General features: G+C 36.6%; 1 protein-coding gene across 1 annotated transcript; it reads left to right on the forward strand.

Annotated features, from left to right (window-relative positions):
- Window positions 1-1,624: 1,624 nt before the first annotated feature.
- Window positions 1,625-24,527, forward strand: LOC149753478 (ATP-dependent Clp protease adapter protein CLPS1, chloroplastic-like). Its single transcript, XM_089930693.1, has 3 exons — window positions 1,625-1,836; window positions 8,079-8,229; window positions 24,034-24,527. Exons 1-3 carry the CDS (start codon window positions 1,773-1,775, stop codon window positions 24,293-24,295), a joined length of 477 nt encoding a protein of 158 aa, XP_089786819.1. The 5' UTR covers window positions 1,625-1,772; the 3' UTR covers window positions 24,296-24,527.
- The last annotated feature ends 292 nt before the right edge of the window (window positions 24,528-24,819 follow it).

Here is a 24,819-nt window from a genome sequence, read left to right on the forward strand (position 1 = left end):
GAGAGTGATGAAAGGAGATCCTTCAAAATCCGAGTTCCAAACTACTAGTGTTTGCTATTTGCTGTGTGGTTTATTGAAGATAGATTGGAAATGTGATACCAGTGTCTGTGACCCAGGTCTATATAAGGGTTTGCATGTAAGGTGGTGTCTTTTTTTTCGGCTATATTTTTTACAAGATGGTCATTGGAGCTGCGAATTGGGTGGCATCATATGTGACAAATTATTAAATTATTTTGGAGTTCTAGCTGTTTAGAATTTTTAAGATTTATTATTTTTTAATTTTTTTAAATATATTTATATTAGATATGAATGATAAGGGGAAAAAAAAAATCACGTCTTTGTTGGCTCTTTGATTGATTTTGATTACAGAGGATATCATGTCACTTCCTTCTCTAGTCTCCGAACAGCCACACAGGCTTCGTTTGGTACTTCAACCTTGCCAGCTGCTTTCAGCCTTTTCTTTCCTTCAGCCTGACATCATGCAAATGGTGAGAATTGGTTCATAAAATTCTCAAGTTCCTATTTGGTGCTTGATTGGTGTTCATGATCGGTCAATGAAATGTCATTTTCTAAGCATAGAATTATCATCCGTTACTTTACGTGATAATGGATGCTTGGCCTCTTTCACATCAGCATTCAGAGGAATACGAGTAACAGTAACACATCAGAAGTTGCACTTGACTTAAATTTATGAATCATGCTATCATATGCATTTTGTATAGACCCACATTTCTAACCCAAACTCTCATTGGATGCCGAATTTAATTTGAGCAACAACTATAAAATTTTAGACCTTCGATTTTTTTTTTTTTTTTTATATATATAAAGATTATGATTCTAATGTCTCACTCCCTTTCTCTTTTCATTTGATGTGTAGATATGAAAGAAAATGTGATATCGGGATACAAGAACCAAATAATGTGTATATGCAATGCATGTGCAAAGTTTAAGGAGACCGTAGCCTGAAAAATGAGAAAGAAATATATAACCCATTTTTGTTCGGTAAGACCACATTGAGAATCAAATTATGAAATATCATTGCTTTTAAACTCAAAATCCTAAAGTGTAGGAAATCAAAAAATAAAAGTAAAGAAAACACAAAAACTAAAAAGCACATGCATTCACTTGAATTGAAAATATTGTCCTGCAAAATAATTGAAAGACAGAGAAAAATTAATTAAAAAGTTATATGGGGGGAAATAAAAGAATATTTTGAGAGGAATAATTAACAAAGTTATATGACAAGACTGAAAACATGTAAAAGGCATGCATAATTGAAGGCCAAGATGGACGATTTGAAACTACTTTCTTGCTCTATAAATTGCTTAAAAAAACCCTGTGTCAACCAGTACAATAGTTGGTTCAAGTAAATTCTTAGCTAATGAATCCATCAATTAATGAATTCTTAACCAATAGGTGTAATAGTTGATTACTGATGAATTGGTTAGCTTGAGACATAACTCATAACGACCTAAAGTTTCGGCCCGGCCCGAGTTGGTTCCTCCGTCGTAACCCAACCCGATGGGCTCCATGTTGGCTCGAGGCTTCTAGCCCGATAGGACCTCCGCGGCTCATCAATCGGTCCCAGCCTCGGGGAAACCAGCCGATGTTTCTCTCCTCGAACGGGCGGCGTAACCTCAATAATAATTTCTACCTCTTAATTTTTGTGGGCAGACGTTCTCCATTTTCCTTTCGCTGCTGCTTCCGCGGAGGGAGCGAGCGAGCGGCGAGAAAGGTGAGAGGAAGGGCGTTGGGTGGGCTCAGCAATTTTAATGGAGACGGCTATCTGCAGTAGAATCGCTCTCTCGCCGAGTCACGTACTGAGCCCCAAATCAGGTTACCATCCGCTTTTTCCCGACCTTTTCTTTTTCCCATCTAAAGTTCTCTCTTCTCGTCACTTGTCGGGTTCCTTACGCTGTTTCTTGTGAGAATACAATTGATTCGTTCTACCCCATTTCTAATATAATCGATGGTTAGCATACTACATTTCCACTATAATCTCCGCATCTACTATGTTACCGCTAACCATATTTTATGATCGCTTGTGGTGAGAGTGGAAGTAGCCCGCAATAGGAAAGATGAATGGTGAAGAAGGGTTGATTAAGAGGACCCAAGTAGTTGGGGTAGTGTTTGCAGTTTGCACATTTTAAATACTCCCTCTTTGTAATTAATCATGGCTTAGATTGATTTGCCTGGTCCTTTTTCATGCTTCTTGTAAGATAATTCAGAATTTGCTGATCAATTGATATGAAGGAAGTAAAAAGGGAGTGATGGGAAATACTAAATGGATTTGATCAAGAATGATTATGATACAATATGATAAAAGAATTAATCATGATAAGTGGAGGAGGAATTCATCGTCTCCACTGCTCCAATCATGACCGATTCTATCACTCGAATTCTACATAAAAGGAGGAGTACATTGATTTCTTTGCTTGTAAGTGAGACTCAAGCCAGTTTCTTGATGATAGAAAGACATCATCAACTTCACAAGTTACTTGATCTCTTACTTTATGCCCTTTTTTATTAATTTTTTATTATGACGTTTAAAACTAAAGTTGAACTTCTTGGAACTACTGAAATTAAAATTCAATAGGCCTAGCAAAAACCAGAATAAAAACTAAATTCTTTTACTGACTATTCATGGGAAAATAGGTAGATGTGGCGTATAAACAAAAAAGAAATTGAATTGGTCTATCAAGATGCTAAGTGTTGTTACCATCCTTTCAGGTGACATGCTTTGGAGACTAATGTATATGAATTTTGTTATCAAAGCATTGGATTTTGGCATAATAAAATTTATGAGACCTTATGATTTGAGATATGCCTTATCTTTTAGTGGTGCTATTTTGTTCCAATGTCAAAAATCTAGAATTTGAATGAATTAGGAAATCAACTTTTTATTCTTGATTTTTTAAGTATTCTTGTTGAAGCCAAATGAGGGATTCCTTCTTGTTTTTTTTTTTTTGCTTAAAACAGGTGCTTCATACAGTGCGTCTGTGAATACACCCAATAAGATCAAAATACAGTAACTCACGGAGTGCCAATGGCAACTCCCCCTCCCCCGACCAAAGGGCATACCCCGAATGGTGGGCCGCGTAGGCAGCTACCCAATCGGCTGCCTCGTTGGCCTCTCTGAATACATGCTTGGCCTGGATGGCCATCCCATCTCTCATCATCACCACTATATCGCGGATGGATTCCTTCTTGTTTTTTGGTATTGACATTTAAACAAACAATATTACATGCAAACAATCCTTTATGCCTATTTTCCTATCTACTTTTGCAAGTCACATGCCTTGGACCCAACCTAGCTGACCTTAACTGACTTATGAGGGGGAACTGACTTGCTCTAGCAACCAACCTAGTGGGCCTCACTTATTTTGGATCGCCTTGCCTTGCCTATAATGGGGACAAGGGAAGAAAAGGGAAAAGGTGCATGGGCCTGAAGAAAAGGAGAAATGAAGAAGAGTAAAGGAAGCATGGTTTGGTTTTCATTGGCGTCAATGGTAAGTAGCTTTTCTATGCATCTCGAATTTATGTCTTTTGTTTTTGAGTCTTGGAATCAGACTCAAGCCCATATATTTGATTCTTTCATAAGGATTCTTTTCATATTTTGAATTTAAGTTTGCTTCACTTTTTGAGTTCTATATTTCTTTTCAAGTTTGCATGTTGTTTCCAATCTCTTTGCATGCTCTTTCCCATCTCTAGTCAATTTTAATATTTAGGGTTCCTTCATGACATTCCTTTATGCCTCTTCAGTTCGAGGTGATTATGATTTCAAACCTAGAAATACTTTGAAATCCTAAACTCTGCTTCTTTTTGAATTCTCTCTAGAAATATTGTTTTGCATCTGAATTTTGAGATAATTCAATTCTTCAAATCTTTTTTGAATCAAGTAATATTTTGATACTCCAAAATCACTTTTTAAAATTAGGGTTTCCTTGAATTTTGGACTCTACAATTGATATTTTGAGGAGTTTGACTTCCAATGTGGTCCCATGCTGCCTTGAAATATGTTCTAGTCTCTTTAGGAAATTATGAAATTGCACAAAACTTTCTAATTGATATTTTTGAACTTATGTTCAACTTGAGATATTCTTCTCGCTATAACTTATTTTAGGTACATGTATTTTTGTTGGAATTTCTAATAAGTGTTCCATCTGATATTTGTGAGTATAGTTTCAAATATAATATAAATGTCTTTATTAAAGAATATAAGTGGACCCCTAGACAGGTTGCATATGAGTGTCCTCGCTCTATTTATTTATGAGAAACCTGTGGTTGTTTGATAATTGTGGCCTTGTCTTGATTAATAATGGGGATATATGTGAACATGTAGTTAGGTGGTATGTGATTGGTCTCACTTAATATTAATGAGGAACCTCTAGGTAGGTGGTATATGTGAAACCCTGTGTAGGTGGTATGAGTGAACCTCAAGGATAATTAATGGCCTCATTTGTGTTAGTAACGAGGATAAGGAGTATCCTTGAGGGATTAGGTGAATTTTATAAGAAAATGTGAAACTATGTGAAAAATTCCGAGTTTAATGTTAAATGTACTTCAACCATGTAATATTATTTTCTTCCTTATTAGAGAATTGTGATTTTTCAAATTTTCATTATTAAAGTGTTTAGGTAAACTTTCTCCTAAACTTTTGGAAATTTATTCGTCTTATGATTCAAGATCTATCATCTTACCTCTTCTTTATAATCATGTGTTTTGATGCTTTCATATTAAATATTTATCTGATTGGAACTTTTGGTTGTATTTTAGTGAACACACTTGGACTCTTGGTGATGGTTTTTTTTTATATCCTATGATTTAGGCAGTGTTTATTATAGAAACTTAAATTCTTGACCATGGTAGAAGTTTACTTGTTGAGCTTTTTGGCTCACCTTTTCTTTTGTATAATTGATTTGTTAGAGCCTCAATAGACCTACTCTGATAAGGTGGATTTAGATATTTGAAGCTGCCTTTTGGACTTATTGATTGTTGAAGTGGTCTATGCAATATTTCAGTTTATGTTTAGTTTCTTGAAGTTCAAAAGCTATAGTGTGTTTAGTTATACATGTTTGAATCATATGTCTTGTTTTGAAAATTTTAAAATTTCAAGGACATTTTGAATTAACTATGATGGATACTTCTTGAAATTCATGAAAGTTCCAATCTCAGGGCCTGACAACCTCGGTTCCAATTTCATGGGTACCAACTTTGACCTATAAGTTACCAAAATGAATTTATGAACAAAATATAGGCTTGAATTCGGCATAAGTAGCAAACTCATAATTTTCTAGTACTTTTGTTTCTATTGCATGGCTGATCACAAGAAATGCCTATTAGTCATACTTCTTTGTCTTGACTTTATTCTAATGATTCTTGATGCGTGAGAAGTCATAACTGCTCAATTGATGGTCTTGGTCTAATATTCAAGTTTCTAATGGTCTGATTTTGGTGAAGGTTTCTTTTTATTACTGCCTTTTTGCTATGGACTACACCTCCATTTTCGCCATCGACTTTTACATTTGGACCATGACTTGAACTCATCAATTTGCATTTAAGGAATAAACTTTAAAAATATCCCATCTAAAGGTTGTAGTAACGACCTAAAGTCAACCTAAACAAATATAGAAATATAAAATGATAGCAAGGCTTGAAAATCTTGTTTTCGCTGGGTTTGGCATATTGACTTTTATATTCAAAAAGTTTTGAGTTTTGAGCAAACAATCAGGAAAAATATTATGAGCAGTAAAAATATGAAAAAAGGTAAAGAAAGCATGCAAGGTTCGCCGTCTCGATACCAGACCCCATACCGGTGCCACACTAGCACAGTGTCGACACGATATGGTACGGTATGAATTTTTTTTGACTTACCGAGTGTCGGTACGCCATCCGTACCAGATAGCGATATTGGTACCGAACCGATATAGTACGGTACACCCTGCACCATCCGGTTTGAACCGGTACAACGTACCATGAAAGCATGTATTAGATAATTTTGGAGTATTTTATTTTGTTTGTTAGCTTTGAATGCACAGAATTGGTGTTTTTAGCTAATTACTTGAAATATTAAACTACCAAAGGTTGGAAATAAATATTAAAAATGGGGAATGAGGAACAAGACTTTGAGCTTTCAATTCTAGATGGTATAATTGCAATTGTGGCTTGTGAGGGAGAAACCTTCTAGTGTTGGACATATGTACTCTTGCTTAAATGAATATTAAGGAGATGGAATAGCTTGAATTCGATTTTTCCAACCATAGTTTGAATTCTACCTAGCTATTCTTCAAACCCAACAAAAGCCACATATCTCCCTCAATTCACTTGAATAGTATTGGACAAAGTGCCTCCTAATGATGGTTTTTTGCTCCTATTCTAGAAGTCCACAATTTCCAAGAGAATTCTCATTGGAAAAGGTTTTGATAGTTTATGTCATATTACATGCACCCTCTCTGATCCCAATTTGTAAATATGTCTTTCCTAGAATAAACATTATCTAATGATGTTATGCTTAGTTTAATTCTCCATATGGCAACATTTTTTGAATTTAAGATAATGAAAGATCTGGTCTGCTTATTTTCAGTTGATTGAAGAGGCTAGCTTTAGTAGCTTCTAAATAACACATAAACATGATTTTTGTGGCACATATCCCTAGCTACATAGCCTGGAAAATTATGCATGTCTACAGAAATTTTGACTTACTGATACATCCAAATGGCTTCTTTGACTATAAATTGATTTTTTTAAAGCTGAAATGATTATCCGATTAGCAACTTTTATGGAATTTTCTATTATTGATTAATGCCTTTCCTATAAGTCAGTTTTAATTAAGATAATTTTTGGCAAGAAATGCAAATTTTGATGACCAAGGGCGGTAAATCTAGTTAGGATTTTCAGTTGAAGGCAAAAAATGAATGAAGTCCCATGAGTTTTATCTTGTTCTTCTTGCTTGTTTTGATTTTTCCATATTATTGTCAATTTGCCTTCGTTAATTCTCATCTCAACATTTGGATAGTTAAAGTTGGCATCGATTCTTATCTCAACCTTGGGCATTTATGCATAGGTATGTATGTGTATATATGTATGTATATATGTGTATGTAAATATCTATGTGATATAATTAGTGCAAGAATGTTATTTATTATGTTATGAAACGTATCTTCAAGCATTTGCATATATGCCTTCAAACTTCTATGCATTTAAAGCTTATTGTGTTGACCGTGATGCTGAAACTGTAGGTCTTTAAACACGAGGGGAATGGGTTGGGATAGAGAGAAGAAAGTAGGAGAATGGAGGTAACAAGTGAAACCTACCGCTAGGTTCTGATAGGCATAAACTCAAACATATCAATTCTTTATTGCTTTCCTTCTCAATGACATGGTTTGACATAGACATTGTGTTTCTCTTCATATGCCTTATATTGATACATTAGAGCTTTTCGAAAGATAAAATAACTGCTTTTATACACTCTAAGAGACACATGAACCATAATTAATAAACCTAGAAATTGTGAGTCACTTTCCACATTCATGAACACATATTTAAAGCTAAAACAGTAGCTATTAACTATCCAATAAATATATTTGATTGGATTTTGACTTACACCAAAATGGATTACTTCAAAATGGGTTGATTGAGATGGGGTTCCATTCCTTTTGTGTCAGAGAATGTCTCTAGTAACCTTGTTGTTTTGGCACCAATGCCAGATTATCATTCATAATAGAAACAAGCTAGTTTTTGTATTCTGCCAACATAATTACAATTCTTACCTGATAAATTCTCCAAGTGTCTCATTAATTAAGGAAATGTTTTCCAAATGCTAAAAAAATTAAGATGTTTATCACTGCACAATCAGGTGGATTTGAAGAAAAGATGGAACTAATGCTCATAGAAGAGAATGAGATACGAGCTTCTCATAAATAATCTCTGGTTGATTTGAGATTTATGACAGTAACCACCTTCTTGAAAATTCTCACAGAAGAGAACGAGATACAAGCTTGTTTAATCCCACAAATCAAGTCTTATTCATGGATTACTAGTACTTGCTAGTTGTGTCATATTGTTCTCATGTCATACAGGGGATAGGCTCTCTCTCTATAAAGGGCATTGTGCAAACCATGGCATTCCTACGGCAATATTAGCAACAGGACCAGGCAAAGGAGGTGGTTTGCTGGAAAGGCCAACCATAGAAAAAACTACTCCTGGTCGTGAATCTGAATTTGATTTGAGGTATGTGCACTGAAAGTGAGCTTGGTTCTTTTGCATTTGTTGGCACCTGTTAGCTAAAATGATTCCTTATTACGCAAGATTTATATGCATTTCAGTTGTACGCGCTACATGATGCTTTGAGCTTTATAGGTTATCATGAAAGCATCTTGCACCACAGGACTCTTAATAAGCATCTTGCACGCTGAGAACTGAAATTAATATTATCACTATCAAAATCCAGAAACTAAGTTAACCAATTGCTTCTTTCAAGATAGATGCATGTATGCTCATAACTATTGAATAGTTTTTTGGGGGTAAAATTGGAGATTTATGTGATTTAATAACAGCCAAAACCAACAAGTAGGACAATGTTGCAATAACAATAACAAATGGAACAGAGCAAGTGCCAGATTTACCCCATGGACAAGCATTGTTATGAAGAACTGCAAAACAAGGTTACACACAAGGAATACATATACAAGTTTAGATCCCACCAAATTCCTCGAGAAGGTTAGTGTCACTGAAACAATCTGGCTCAAGGAAGTGACTAATCCACATGTACAACTCAGAAATATTTTCCAATGTAACATGTTTTTTTTGTTTTTTTTTTTTGCGACATGATAAGGAACAATCATTATTATGGCCAATCCACAGTGAAGCACTTTACGTTTGACCTCCAGCTTGGCTAGATTTGAGCTCTGTGCCAAAGGGCAACACAAGAAAAAGACACTAATTAGTTATGGTTCTGATATTACTAATTGCCGTGCTCATATTTCCAGCAATGAAAGTAAATATACAACTATGTTATTAATTAGCAAACATATACAATGTCCATCTATTTCTTTTATTAGTTGTGAGAAATCTTTTGGTTCAGGATTTATGTAGGCAAGCTTAATACAAGCATGTTTGTTGTATATATGCATATTACTGTAAAGTTCTCCTTTCTAACACTCGACAGAATTATAAGATATGCCTCCAGGGCAGCCTTATAAAGGGATGTCTTGTGATATGAGTACAAGGTTGTAGAAGCATTTGAAATATCATGCTTATAAATGAAGTTATGCAACTAACACAATAATAGTTTTAGGAGCAATAATCAACCATCATGTCTAAATAAAGTTTGCTGATAAAAAGGACATAAATTGGAAATATGTTTTAAAGTTTATGCATCCAGTCATATGAGAAAATAGGTATCTCTTGCGTATGATATACAATTTAAAATAGGCTTTATAATAAATTAAAAAGAGTGAACCGAAATAATGATAGCTTTGAAGAGATGAAAAAATGTGAAGCACTATTGCTGGATGTGCCAACTGAGGTTAAGAAAATCATGGGAGACATTTGGTTAACTTGGCTTGCTAGATTACTTAGTGGGATTCTAAAACCAATGAAAAACCAAGATGATTAGAGAAATATTTTATTAAATAACTGTTTTAATATCATGTAAATAAAATTATTAACCACTTAAAGAAGTTATGAAAGTAATAAAATGAATATTAAGAAAAAGGAAACCTTCTTAGAGTACACAAATTTGTTTTCATGGCAGGAAAGTGGACAGCAAAAGCTTTCTTCTTACTTAAACAATTTATCAAAATACAGAGAAAAGGAGTTTACACTTGTTTTCTACTAACTTGGAGGAAACTTATAGTAAAGTAACAAGGGAAGTAATTTGGTGGGTTATAAGAAGAAAATATGTGAGTAATTCGTATCTTTAAATTATCGGAGACTTGTATGTTGCAGTGTAATAGGCATTAGTGGTAGCTATGGCATGACTATGTTCCACACTAAGCCCCTTTCATGGGAGATGTTTGATTGATGGTGTATGCTATCCGCGCATAATACTTTGTTGATTAATGAGGAAGGGACACAAATAAATGCTAAATAGGATTTCTAAAGGAAGGACTTCAATGGATAAAAGAAAGTATATGGAATGCAATTTTACTTCAAAGGAATTGAAGATGAGACTTGATCAAGCAAGATTGATGGACAAGAAATGCCATAGAATGACTGGTGCCAGTCATCCATAAATACCCCATACAAAAGAATGGAGAGAGAGAGAGAGATGAAGACATGTCATAGAATTGGAGTTGAATGAAATGAAGAGGTGATTCTACTGTGTTATGCAACCAAGGTTCACTTGTCCTGATGAGTGCATCTCTACATAGAGTCAAGACCAACAATTAGAGAAGGTTGTAAAGGAAATAAGGTAATGGTTGAAAAATATGAGGAAAAGGTGGAGGAAGGGCAAGGCTAGTAAGTGGCAGCGTCCATTGACTCGGGTTAGTCTAATCGGGATAATCCAACCGTCCAAATCATGAAATGAGTGTTAGACTGGAAAAAAAATAATGCGACAGGGGCTATTAATGGTGGGGTCCAATGATAGTCGACGAAGGCTGGGATGGAGGCTGACATGCTAGGCGATCGCTAGCTCAATTCATGACATTTTTCTTGGAGTTAGCCGAAAGACACAAGGGAAAGTCCCTCTGCTAGGGTCCATCGAACACAAGAGAGAAAGTGAGAGAGAAAAAGAAGAGAGAAAGAGAAAGGGGGCGATAGAGAGGACATGAGAAATAGGGTTCTCATTGGCTTCTCTTATGAAGAAAGAAGAAGGGGAAGAAGGAGAACTGGCGGAGTCTAGTGGTGGTGCTGGCTGGAGGACTGGCAGCAGGCAGTGGCGGTGGCAGGAAACAACAATGGGTGGTCGACGAAAGTAAAAAAAAAGAAAGGAATAAATAAATAGGGGATCAACTTCTTGAAATAAGCCTCCGCATTGAATTGAGCTTCAGCCTGCTCACCCACAGTTACAGCTTTCACGCTGGCTGTAGGTCGTCAAGGAGAGACGACCGGGGAGCGAAGCAACAATGAGTGGCTTCAAAAGGAGGGAAAGAGGGCCAACGAACACGGAACAAGGAACGACATTTTCAATTGATTTCCAGCAAGGATCTAGTCGGCAACGATAGCTAGGGTAGAGAGAGTGAGGGAGAGAAGAGGATAAGGTGCCATTACCTTGTCTATAGCAAGGTCTGGTTGTGTCCATGGTGAGCAAAGAGACGGTGGCTGACGATGGAAAAACTCAAGAAAGAGGTTGAAGAATAGAAAGAGAGAGGACTTGGGATGTTAGATGCATGAGAAGTGGAGGGGATATATTGACAGAGGCTAAAATTTCCTAGTCCACATTAAAGTCCAAGGAGGAGCCGTTGCGTATTTTGCAAGCGGGCTTGGGCCTCACTTTGGCTCTTGACTGGAGCCAAAGGGCTGGTCCTCATGTGGTCTAGGTTTGTTGGTCAATGGATCAAGCTAGGCCTCACATTCATGATAGGCTGTTTGTTAGTTTCGAACATCCCCTATCTATTATCAAATGACTAAAGTGCTTTTACTTGGGTTGGTGACCATAACGTTGCAAGGAATTAGACATTTTAATTTGATACATGCATGTCATGGTATCTAATTTTCGGGAGTAAAGAATGAGATACAATGAAATATAGGAATAAAGTTCTTTGCAATTGATTATTTATTACTATGAATTACAAAAATGTTAAAATTTAATAATTAGTATGATATCTCATCATATGTATAATGTACTTCTGCTTTTAGATGTTACTATTAGTTACAAACTAGTCACCTCATACCACCACTGCAATGTCTTTTCAGTTTTCATGTATTAAAAATTGGTGGCAAATATGCGGGAAAATGAGTAACAATAATTTATACGTGATTCTTCATGGACAATAAAATATGGTCATGAGTTAAATCATGAAATATACAGTAGTTCATTTGCTATTTCTATTTATAACGAGAGGGCATTAGTGTGAGGATCCGTGCGGGCATGTGCTTAGTCCCACATCGGTTACTCGCTGAGGAGATCTTGGGTATTTATACAGGACTAAGGAATCCAAAAAATATCTTTCGGTTAGCCTTTTTAGGTGAGGTCATGAGTTGTGATGCATGATATTAGAGCGAACTCGATCCATAGTCTATGTGGACTAGGGAACATTGCAGTACGAGCTCATAGAGATTGACCACGGGCCGATCGTGGTGCTTGTAATTAGATATGAATGGATATGAACCCTTAGCCTGACGAAGACGTCAGGACTTGAACTGAGGGAGTATGTGAGGATTCGTACGTATTTGCTGAGGAGATCTTGGATACTTATACAGGACTAAGGAACTCAAAAAATATCTTTCGGCTAGCCTTTTTAGAAAAGATAATTAAGGTTGCTAGGAGCGGGGAGGAATAAATGAATGAAGGATGAAAAAATAAAGCTTGAAGCATAGTTGCAAGCTAGCAATAAGTGTAGTTGTGAATTCATATGTGGATTTAGATGCTCTGTATCCGCTTCTTTTTTAGCAAATGATATTGGACATTTTTTTTATTATGCCATATGAAGTGTTGCCCAAGGTGACAACCCAAGAGGGGGGGTGAATTGGATTTTCTAAATTTTATGGCCTCAAATTAATTCTTAAGTGAGTATATAGTTTGGCCTATGTGAATTATATAGGTGCGGTGGAAGCAAGAGAGATTAAGCTCTAGTTAGGCACAATTAAATCACTTTTAGAAATTAAGCTAGAGCAACTACACAATATAATGAAGAGAGTAAGCGAGAGGCACAAAATGAACACAATACAAACACAAGCATGTATAGTGGTTCGGTGCACCCCAAGGCACCTACGTCCACTCCCCAAGCGTCCTCTTGGGAATTCACTATAACCCCTCAGATTACAGTTGGATTGTTTTACCGGGCTCACAATCCAAAAATCCTACAATTTGGTTTTCCGGGATCACCAATAACCTACGTTGGTTTTACGGGCTCACCAACAACCTACGTTGGTTTTACGGGCTCACAAAAAATCTACACCGTTGGTTTTACGGGCTCACCAACAAACCTACAATGAATAAGAAATCAAAGGTATAAAGCTCCTAAATGAGCAAATATAACAAATATGCACTAACGAGAAGAAAAGAAAAATGTTATCTCTTTGAAGGCGCTTTTCTTTTCTTCATTGAGATTGCTTCACTCTTCAATGGATTGGTTGAGCTCTTGAAAGTACTTAAATTCTGCTCAACACACTTCTTTTGGGTTTGAACTTGAAGCAATAAATTGAACTCTCTTGGATTTTCCTTTTCTCTTGAATGCATACTTAGATCTTCACCAAGATTACTTTCTTTGATGAATAGTGGCTCTTAAATACTTTTCCAACCTCCAAAGATCACTTTCCTACCGTTGGAATGGAGAAAGTAGCCGTTTATAGCCGTTGGGGACTTAAAAAGTACATCTGCAGAACTAGTCGTTGGGCTGTCACCCGTGCTGGGGTCGACCCAAGCTTTTTTGGGGTCGGCTCAAGTCACTATTCATTAATCTGGGGTCGGCTCAAACTTTTCTGCGGTCGGCCCCTGCTACAGTGGGGTCAGCCCTCTCAGAAAATCCAGAAGCTTGTTTTTCTGACTCTTCACGCTGGGGTCGAATCATGCTTTTTTGGGGTCGACCCAAGCTACAGTGGGGTCGACTCAAGCTACAGTGGGGTCGGCCCTCTCAGGGATTCCAGAGACATATTTTTTGAGTTCTTAACCTGGGGTCGGCTCATGGTCTCTTGGGGTCGGCTCCACTGGGGTCGGCTCAAGATTTCCTGGGGTCGGCTCCACCTGGGGTCGGCTCAAGGAAACTTGGGGTCGGCCCTCTCAGTAAATTCCAGAAGGCTGTATTTTCAGATGGCTGAAGCTGGGGTCGGCCCGAGCTTTTCTGGGGTCGACCCGAGCTGGGGTCGGTCCGAGCTTTTCTGGGGTCGACCCGAGCTGGGGTCGGCCCAAGCTTTTCTGGGGTCGACCCGAGATCTGTGCCATTTGTGCCAGAATGTGCCAAAGTGTGCCGAATTGTGCCAGGGTCGACTCCATCTCTTCTGGGGTCGACTCTAACTCTGTTTTTCTGCATCTTTAGGTTAGATTTGCACATTAAACATATAAAAGAAGTAACAACATTGCAAATCATTTTTTTCTCCTTAGGATGCTTGGCACATTAAAGTTTAAGCTCATTAAGCATGTAAATGACAGAGTTAAGCTTCAATCAAAAGAACTTGACTCTAAGGTATATTAAACTCTAAATTAGTTCTTTCCTCAAGTTCTTCCAATATAATTTGTTTTAGATGTGTTCTTGAAAGTTCTTTTAAATATATCAAGCAAAGCGTATCAAGGATGTATCAAATCTTTCTTTCTTACTTACTTATGTATTAGATCAATTGAATTGAAAGCATTAGTATTTCCATTTGACCTCAATGGCTTTGTAAACATCAAAATCACACTAGGATCCTCATGAAGTTTCATTATGGGCTTCGTGTTATTGTGGGCAATACCCTATGGTAGCACGATCATGTCATGCTCCGAATTTGGGGCGTGATATTTTGTGGTATCAGAGCGAACTCGACCCATAGCCTATATGAACTAGAGAACACTGCAGCACGAGTTCATGGAGGCTGACAATGGGCCGATCGTAATGCTTGTGATTAGATTTGAATGGATTTGAACCCTTAGCCGATGAGGACGTCAGGGCTTAAACTGGGAGAGTATGTGAGGACCTATGTGGGCATGTATTTAGTCCCACATTGGTTATTCGCTGAGGAGATCTTGGGTACTTATACATTACTAAGAAACCTAAAAAATACCTTTCGGCTAGCCTTTTTAGGTGAGGTCCTGAGTTGTGACAATTAGTGTCAAGGTTAATTATAGAAAACACTCATATTATAAATGATGCATTTTGATTTAAATGCTTCAGGGAAACTAAAACGTTAATGTTGTATGGCTCGTCAATGCTGTTCTTATGAATATACATCTTCCTTATTGAAATATAAATATTAGCTTAAGGGCAAAAATTGTATTGTTTTTAATGCCTCTAAAACCTTAAACAAGCACCAAAAACAATCAAAGCCCATTTCAAACAATGATGGGATTCTGAGAGCCTTTTCAAATCATCATAGAATTAATCCAACTCTTCACCAGTCTTTGATATCTGGAATTCAAGAGCTTGATATTCATCTAAAGTGTTTCACATGTCTGACTTGAAAATAGATGTAAATACAGAGCTTCTGAAATGGTCATGGTTGTTTATGTTACAGTAGCTACTGCTTGTATAATGTAACTTCCTAGTAAGTTGGTAAAGGATATTAGTTATGACTTAGCTATATGAATTATGCAATATTATAGTTAGAAAACCCACGAACACAATTCATATTACTTAATGAGAATTTTATTAGAACTCAACTAGAAGAACCAGTAGATTGTCAGTATTCCCCCACAAGTTGGAGGATAAATATCATCAAGGTTTTAAGTAGTGGTGGGACTGCTCGGTGTTCCGCAATCCCAAGCATCAAGATGGGGCACTATGCCGAGTGTTGGGAAGAGATGAGTCAGGAAATAGACTAGGACAGGATGAAACATTCACCTTCTCAAGTGTTGGGACACGGCATCTAGTTCTCTAGAAAAACCTGTCCTGTGGTAATTAAAATTTTGAATATCATGTTCTGTCTTAGGAATAGGACTCAATTAGTCGTCTCATTGCAAAAGCTTTGTCAAATGAATCATCTAATTTGTTTTTGGACATAATTGTGGAGCAATCACTTGTTCTTCATTTTGCGTTGGAATAAGGCGGCGGTTTACCTCAATATTTTTAGTCCATTTATGAAGACCATATTCTTTTCTTTGTCTTGCTGCTTGATTATCAAAATACAATTCAGACAACTAACAACTCCATCATGGCTATAAAAGGATTAAACTATATGATTTCGTGTATTTAGACATCGCTTAATATTCAGTCTGAACAAAATTGGTAATTGCAATTACTTGTAATGAATTTATGATCCATAAGAAAACCAGCCTAGTTTGCTAAAGAAGTAAACTTTTTAATGATCATTTTGCTAGTATAAATGCCTTGGCATTGAGTTCTTCAAATGTGATCCAAGACATCAAGGTGAGGTTTCTCGAGAATTTCATAGATAAGTTAACAATACTGAGTGTGAATTGATATCAGAATGAGTTATGTAAGATTAAATCAGCTTAGTTACCAGTACCTATATGTCGTTGGATAATTTAATGATGCTTGATTGGCTGATAGGGTGAGCAACTGCAAGTTTCAAATCAGTATTCATTGGAATATTCAAAGGTCTCGCTTTCAGGCATTCTAGCCTCAAAAAAGATGCGCATAAAATATTTCTTAGACCTAAGTTTGTCCACCTGGATAGTTTGATTTCATGGAACTTTCTTTCGTTTGACAAGGTCCTTTATTTGAAAATGATTGGTGACAAACTTGTTCAATGTCTGTGGTCTCTTGGCATCTATTCCACCTATATATGATGCCAAATTATATCAAGTATTTATTTACCAATATTTACTGGTCTTTACATATGATACATACCATATAGCAAATATGTGCACAAAATAGAAGGTTTATGTTGCTATCCTCTACATGCATGTTACTGCTGACATGGACTGCCACCTGTAATTCAGCATGTGACTAGTATAGCATGCTCAAGAAGATAAAAAATGGTATTTGATCAAGCTAAGCTGTGACTAGTGACTACAACTTGCAATACCTAAGTCCACTAAGCCGTAGGATCTATACTTCCGATAGTCGAGTGATCTACATGACACCCCTTGGTCCGTTCAATGTGAACTACATTGAAACTTGATGAATTAGGCTCTTAGTGATTGTCTGAAGACATGAGTCTACCTTTTTTACTTTTCAATCCACAAACTGTTGATCTCGTTCCGTCAGAGTTTGAATCTGCTGTAACTCCATGTAAAATTCATGTACATTCTCATGGAGGAAAGCATCTTAACTTCCAAGTTCCATTTGTTGGAGAATCACCCATTTTCCTTCTAACTTCTTAGTTTGTTCATTAATATGTTCAGTTCCCTGCTTATGTGCTAGTTTAGTATTTCAAAATTTTTATTTGGTATTGTTTGTGGTTCATATTGTTTCCTTTGGTAGTAAGTTGATTACAGCAGTACAATTATGCCCTTGCAAATTTGAGCTGATGATGCACATTTTCAAATTTAGCATTTTGAGCTCTTCAAATTTGATTTCAAGTTCTCCAGTAAAAATACTTAAAATCCTCAATTTCAGTATTTCAAAGTTCACATGTTAAGCTACCTCTTGTTGGACATGCTCAACCAGATAAAGGATGAAGAGTCAAGTATAACCTCAGATGACTATAGTGGAAATTCAGTTAAGGTGAAATCTCAAGGGATTTCTGATCACTAGTTTAATACTTATGTTGTCAAAAGAGTATAGTGTAGGAGTCATCTCCTTGAAGGGACTATAGCCAATTATTGGTTATAAATCACTAATGGTCGTATTATTAGGCGTGGACCAGAAGCATTTGAATTTGTGTTTTGCATTCGATTTCTTCAAGTTGTGACTTTTTTTTTATACTCAAGGTATAAAAGTTTTAAATATTCCAATTCGATATATCTAGATCTGCTCAAGTGGTATGCCTAAGCATATATTTTTTTTAGTTGAAAGCTGTGTAGCTCCAATCTCTGTCTAAGCATATGTGGGTTTTCGATAAATTAGATGCCCACTTTTGGGTGCTCGCAGAATTATTTCCACAATTGTATATTCTATATGTGGGCATCCAGGAAGGGTGGATGCCACAGCCTTGGGAAGTTTTGGAGTGCCACCTGCTATTTTTCAAGGGAAAAGTAGGTAAACCTAGAGAATGGAAGGGGGTAATGCCAATCCCCATATCGAAGATTGGGACAAGGCCAAATGTACTGCTGGGGAAGGGATTGGCACCCATAGAGCAACCTGATAAGGGATTCTTGACATTACTTACTCTCTGGCTGGGAATATGCCATTGTGAATGCCTATTGAACAAGCATTCAGAAGCTGCACCTACACATGAAGGCTTGTTATTTATAGCCATGCTCCTTCCCAAGAGGGAAGCTAGTGGAGTATGCCATGCACCTGGGGTCCTATGAGGCTACTGACTGATGCTCTTTTTTTCTTGCTGAATTTTTTTTTTGCTGAAAATTCAGGGCTCTTTAGGGCCCTTTAGGAAGATAAATCAGGGATTTTCAACCCTAACCACTCCTCTAAAGCCTTAAACAAATGATAAGCAACATGAAGATAACATGAAATCATATAAAGCTGAGCTAATGTATGTCTACAGAAGGGTCAGCTGGTCTGGGGTGGAGGAAGATGGGTGATAGGCCAGTCTGGTAGTCTCCTTTATACTTTATAATTTCTTATCTTAATTTCCCTTCCATTTAGGGGGGTATTCATAGTGGTGGGTGGGTAAAATTTATAAGTATTTGTCCTTATCGAGTCTTTCTTTTGATGGGATGGTGGGAAAGTGAACTGAGAAGGTGAAGTTCGATTGTCTAAGAGCAAATGCTGTGAATTGGTAACTTGAATGGTTAGGAATTAAAATGAAGCGAAAAGAAAAACATTTGCATCTAAGGGCTGATAAGGAATTGAACATGTTTTTATGCCCTAGAGGGAATCACTTGTAGTGTGACAAAAATGAGCGGAGTTTGTGGATCAAGTGGGATATTGCATGTGAAGCTTCTACAAGGACTTGTTTTGTGGCAATATTTTGAGTAGTTCCCCATGAGGTGATAATTCAAGGACATAGGATGTTGGATCAAGACAAGATTTTTGGGGTGGGTTCCCAAGTGAAAAAGGTCTCTACAATGCAAATTTAGGTGTACTTTCAACCATGGTCAAATAGAAGTCACAAGTCAATAATAGTCAAACTGCTATCAATGATTCAATAAGGCTCATATTTACGTGGCAGGAGCTTGCTAAAGCCTACTCAAGTCCTAGAGGGTGCATGTGGTATTGGGAATAGGGTTTTGAGGTGGCTAATTGGCGTAGGTGCAGGGTTGACTAGGTTTGACTAACGGGAAAAGCATGAAAGTAGATGGTGGTTTTAGGCTTGGATGAGGTAACTGGCAATTCCTGCATTGAAATGGTGTGCTTTCTAGATAGAGAAGAGTAATCAATAGAGCAAAAACATTCTTCAAGGGGCGCCCAAGGTTGTCTTCACTGTAAAATGGATGCTTATCTTTGAGATGGGAAACCAGAGTCTATCTTCGTACTGAGCACTTTGGAAAGCTAATAATTTTGTGCTTAGGCATCCATTTTGCGTTTGTGAGCAATTGTCAAAAACTTCTTTAGAACTTATAGATATATGAAATCAGTTATAATTATTAGTTCACGGCCATCCAAGGTAAAGTCATGATGAGGTGCATAGTAGCTTGAGGCTTGCTGCAGTCCAATTCTTGGATTATACTCTCACAGCAGTATCTATCTGAGATTGCCCAACAATAAGTTATTTGAGATGGTTCCCAGGCATGGAGAAGTAATGCCATGTTATAATCTTCAAGGGTAGCAATAATAACGAAACATGTCTTTCTATTAGTCTTCATGGTTATGTGATTCTCTAGATCATCCTTATGTGTTTTTTTCATTGGACTAGTGTTTATTTTTCTTCTAACTTTAACCAAGTAATCCAAACCCAGCATTTCATCAGATGAATTCTGGAGACATGTAAGATTGCTAAATATAGGGGATCTTGGCTATGGTATCCTTGCTTCTCACGAGACTTGAACAATTTAAAGATTAGTTTATCTTACACCTTTTTCTCCATTTGTTTTGACTTTGTGAATGTTGTTTCTCATATGGTTTTTTCCTTTTTAGTATTTCTATTCCAACTAATCTCGGCAAATCTTAATTTCTGATTTGGTGATTCTTCATGCATGAAGATTGGATTGAGAATGCAAACCTCAAGGAAGTATGGGGTTATGTGATATTGTGATAGGGTGCGTGTGGACTCAAAGAAGAGGCTGTTTGATATGGGTTACTACCCCTTGATCATTTATAGTACCCCAAACATCCGACTACATTTTCCAACTGAAATGGAAAATGACCACCGAAATTGAATTGGCTAAGTTTTGAATGGAACAAAAGCAATGTCTTAGTAAAACTGTAGGTGGTAGACAAGAGGCCAGTGGATTGCTAGCATCTAGGCACTAGGCGGGTGACTAGGTAGCTGCCTAGATGTCAAGGTGGCCCAAAAAAAAATCAAAAATTGATAATCAATAAGAGGAGAAGCCTAAAAGGATTATCATGATCTGATAAATGAAATTATCAAATAAGATATAACAAGTCAATGAAAACTATCAAATTGGAAACATGCAATACTAATTTGTGAATCAATCTCATTATGCATATTTAAACATGATGCAGAATGTTAAGATGGGTGCCTAGATGGACTATCTAGATTGCCAAGGTGGCCCTCTTAAAAAGTGCCTGTAGGGGGCTTTTTAGTTTACATCCCTTCAAAAAAAAGTTGAATAACAAAAGTGATAAGTTGTTGAACAATAGGTATGTGGATCACAATTTTAGTCTTTGAAATGGTATATGAAAGGTAATTATAAAATTACTGTAAAATGCAGATTTCTGCTGAACATTTTTTTTTCCATATCATTTATGTGTAATTTTTTTTTAAATTATGCATGCGAGGAAAGATTAAAGAAGGCAAAGTCAGCAAAAATAATTGATACCTTGTGGCTGTTTAAACCAAGGTTTCAAATGCCAGTACTGGACCTTGTACCCATTTTTTGTCGGAACAATATGGTACCAGGTACAGGCACAACAAGGGACTGCATCCCTTACCGACACACTGTGTACTGTTCATACATCCTGTTCCTTCGGGAAAAAAACTGTATTTTGTTTCATTTAAATCAAAGATAATCTTTAGATTGATTACACAGGCTTTTTAAATAATCTTCAAAGTATTTATGCATAATTTATTTAAGTTAGTGGAGCATGAAAAACTCAAGACAAAGAAAACTTAAACAAAAATGGCTGTTTAAATGTTTTGGCGGCAGCTTAGACAATTGAGTGTTACCTCAACGTTAAAGTGGTTCCTTTTAAACATTAAGTGCTTTGTGAGTCTGCCTAGCTGTTTAAGTGGCTTTTTGAATGAATGTATAAGCAGCCTTTTTTTATTGTTTGATATGTACTTACCCTTTTAGGAGTCAGTGTTGTGTTAAATGTTTGATATATTTTATCAAATATCAATTCAATATTTCTTTCATAACATCTATAATGTAAATTAACAATTAAGTTGTGCTCTTATATAGTGTAATCTTGTTGCTTTTCAATATACCACATAACCTGGAATGTATTGCATAAATTTTTGTTTCTTTTTTTTCTTCTATTTCTAAATTATTATCATCTTCTTCTACATATGCATTTCTACACCTTCCTCTAATCAGTTTCTCCTAATACTTCTGGAGTTCATAATAATTCTCTCTCTCTCTCTCTCTCTCTCTCTCTCTCTCTCTCTATATATATATATATATATATATATATATATATAGACAGCCATGGTTTAATGGTTTTGTTATCTGCAGCGATTACTTTATAAAAAGAAACTGTCTTAGAGTTACATATATGTTTTCTAACAACTTAAACGTTCGGCAGTCTATATAAAAGAATAAAATCATTTAAACACTGAAGGAGGGAGGGCATTTAGCAACTGTTTAACTTTTAACAACTACAAATCAAAGAAAATAAAAATTATCGATATGCAAAATGTTAACAAAAAAGGGATAGCCTCCACCAGCAAAAATCATATGAACTGTTTGATTTTGATGAACCCAAAAATTTCCTTAGGACAAATATAAGAATTATTAAAAGATGAAATTTAAAGGACAAGATTCATTTTCCTAGGAAGAGATCAAGTTCCTAGTGTCCAATTGGTTGAAACATGATTACATAGATGAGGAAGTTTTGTGCTGATATGGAGTGAAGGCACCAATCATGGTGTAAAATATTGTCTATTTACCATGTCTGATCAATTCAGTGTTGATCATCTCTGTCAAGGAACAGCTAGATTATTTCACTAAAAAGGAAGATGGTTACTTGACTAGTTGCAGGAATCTCAAATGGACAAAAAAGGGTCAAATGCCACCAAAGTGGATGTACTTGTTACTCCACAGTCCAAGTGGAGTTTGCAAGCCCTATACATTTTCATGGAACTATGCAATTGTCAGTCTTTGTGTGAAAAGCTCATGTTACATGAAGAATATAAGTATGAAAAAATAACTAGCTCACAATTTAGCATCTCTCATACTTTAAGTGCTATGGAGCAAGCTTATTAAGGGTGGTATATGGGGGGTTGTTGGGTTTATGTCTGAACATGTCTACTCTAGCTAGTTATGATGTAACTAGCCAAATTATTTGAGGGCTGCTTGAACCATTATATTGTTAGTGCGGTCATAGGACTCTAATGGATTTCCATTACATGCCTAATGCACGTATGCATTTGGGGGAATGGTTGATTTTGTGAATAATGTGCTGATCCCTCTGACTGGTCAGTCCTATTTTAATTCATTGATTTACATTTGATTAATCTGCTGAAGATTTAAGTTTGTTGAGTTTGAAGCTTATCTTATGCAAGTTTTCATCCCATAGACAACCAAATCAAAAGGATTCATTGTGTGCTACATCGATATTGGATACATTAGGTTCATTTGGAGAGACTGATTGAAACTTCCTGAAAGAAGCCATAACTTTTAAGAGGAGCTTCCCATTGAGCAAAAGCACTATAAAGATACAAGTTGCCAAGCTGACAACCCTGAACACTGCATGGCCTTGTAACTGAGAGTTTGGGGTTTAGCCAATACATTTCTTGTTCTGCTGATAGTTGAATGACATCTATGGAAGGCATTGCAGAAGAAATCAGCCAACAAGGGCGAAAAACATCGAGGCATTGCTGGAACTTCAACAAGCATAATAGAGCATTTTTTTTCTAATATTCCAAAAGTATTTCTCTAATTATTAAGGCTTCCTAGCCTTAACAAGCTGAAGGCAACCTCTAACGAAGCAGGTCGGGTACTTGTGGTTTCTCGATCCATGTGGTTGACATCAATATGTGCCATGTGCAGTGTGTTTAAATTAGGTGGGAAATTGATCAAGCGATCATTGTTGCTCTGATCAGTGTGGTGATACTAGCACGTGCATACAAAACGACGTCTGCGGCTTTCAAAAATCCTGCAACATTTTCCGTTTCCTGGTATCTTTGATTTGGAACAGTGTGAATTTGATTGCTGATTGAAGTCTAAAGCTAATCTAGAAAATGACACCTTGCAGCCATAGTTGCAAGTTCGAAACTCAGGAATAGTCTTGCTAAAGGCTTAGATCCAGAATTATGATAGAATGTGGAGAATTTGCCAGAAGTTAAGACAGAACTCAATAACTTAAGGGTGGGAAGATAAGTTTTACAAGAATAACGAATTTAAGATAAATTTTATATATTGATACATTTATTGGTAAAGTCAAGTATTGAAGTAAAAAGAATGAAAAACAATAATAGCAAAGAGAACATCATCACTAGCATTATATGGCATCCTTAATTTGTAAATCATGTGTTTCTTGGTTTAGCAATGAGTAACTTGTGAATTAGTTGCAAATTTCATAAATAATCGGAATAATTCTTGACTAACTGATTACCTGTAGGTAATTTAAAGAATTATCAGGCCAAGGAAAAAATTGTGAATAATTTGAGATTTTTCCAATATTTTGGAGAATGATGTCATTGTGCATGCAGCTTTATGTGCAGTTCATTTGGTTCATGTGAATGGTTTTGCTCTTTGATAACAAGTTGTCTTTTTGGGGGCAAAGATGTCGATTTATGATTTTGTGTGATAATTAAACCCTGCTCAGGAAGTTAAAATAATTCAAAGAGCTCCATTTTCCGTCATCTTCATGATTCACATGATTTGGACAACTGGCTGCTGAGTTTTTCTTCTTTTCTGGTTTGCAGGAAATCTAGGAAAACTGCACCTCCATATCGTGTTATATTGCACAATGATAACTACAACAAACGCGAGTATGTTGTCCAAGTTCTGATGAAGGTTATCCCTGGAATGACTCTTGATAATGCAGTCAATATCATGCAAGAGGCCCATTATAATGGCCTAGCTGTTGTGATCATTTGTTCTCAAGCAGATGCTGAGGAACACTGCATGCAGCTGAGAGGCAACGGTCTCCTAAGCTCAATTGAGCCTGCAAGTGGTGGTTGCTGAAATCAGGTGGTAAGTCATGTATGGATGAATCCTGTACTAGGTTTGTCAGCTTATATGTACATACACCATATGGATAATAATGGTGTTCTTGAAACCAATTGTACCATAAGAGATGTAGCACGCCAATGTAGATTGTATATAGGATTAAGTTGTCCTTACTTTTGGGTTGATATTCCACCTACTCTCATATGGTTGCCATATGAACATAATAATAACTTTATGGCACCTCTAATGTTTCTTGCACTTGTCATTAAGACTCGGAAAAGGAGATGAGGAGAAAGAAGCGAGAGAGGAGGTAATGGGAAACAAGCGAGTGCAAAGAACTTGAGAGTGATGAAAGGAGATCCTTCAAAATCCGAGTTCCAAACTACTAGTGTTTGCTATTTGCTGTGTGGTTTATTGAAGATAGATTGGAAATGTGATACCAGTGTCTGTGACCCAGGTCTATATAAGGGTTTGCATGTAAGGTGGTGTCTTTTTTTTCGGCTATATTTTTTACAAGATGGTCATTGGAGCTGCGAATT

Source organism: Phoenix dactylifera, chromosome 5 (genome assembly GCF_051530095.1).
Source record: "Phoenix dactylifera cultivar Ajwa chromosome 5, Ajwa_hap1_PhDact_Kaust_v1.1, whole genome shotgun sequence".
NCBI classification, from domain to species: Eukaryota; Viridiplantae; Streptophyta; class Magnoliopsida; order Arecales; family Arecaceae; genus Phoenix; species Phoenix dactylifera.

What these genes read in the sequence shown, in the direction of transcription:
- LOC149753478 (XM_089930693.1), top strand. Translation starts at nt 1,773, where the DNA reads ATGGAGACGGCTATCTGCAGTAGAATCGCTCTCTCGCCGAGTCACGTA. An exon ending in CGTACTGAGCCCCAAATCAG is followed by an intron (nt 1,837 to 8,078) that starts GTTACCATCCGC and finishes CATGTCATACAG; the next exon opens with GGGATAGGCTCTCTCTCTAT. An exon ending in GAATCTGAATTTGATTTGAG is followed by an intron (nt 8,230 to 24,033) that starts GTATGTGCACTG and finishes TCTGGTTTGCAG; the next exon opens with GAAATCTAGGAAAACTGCAC.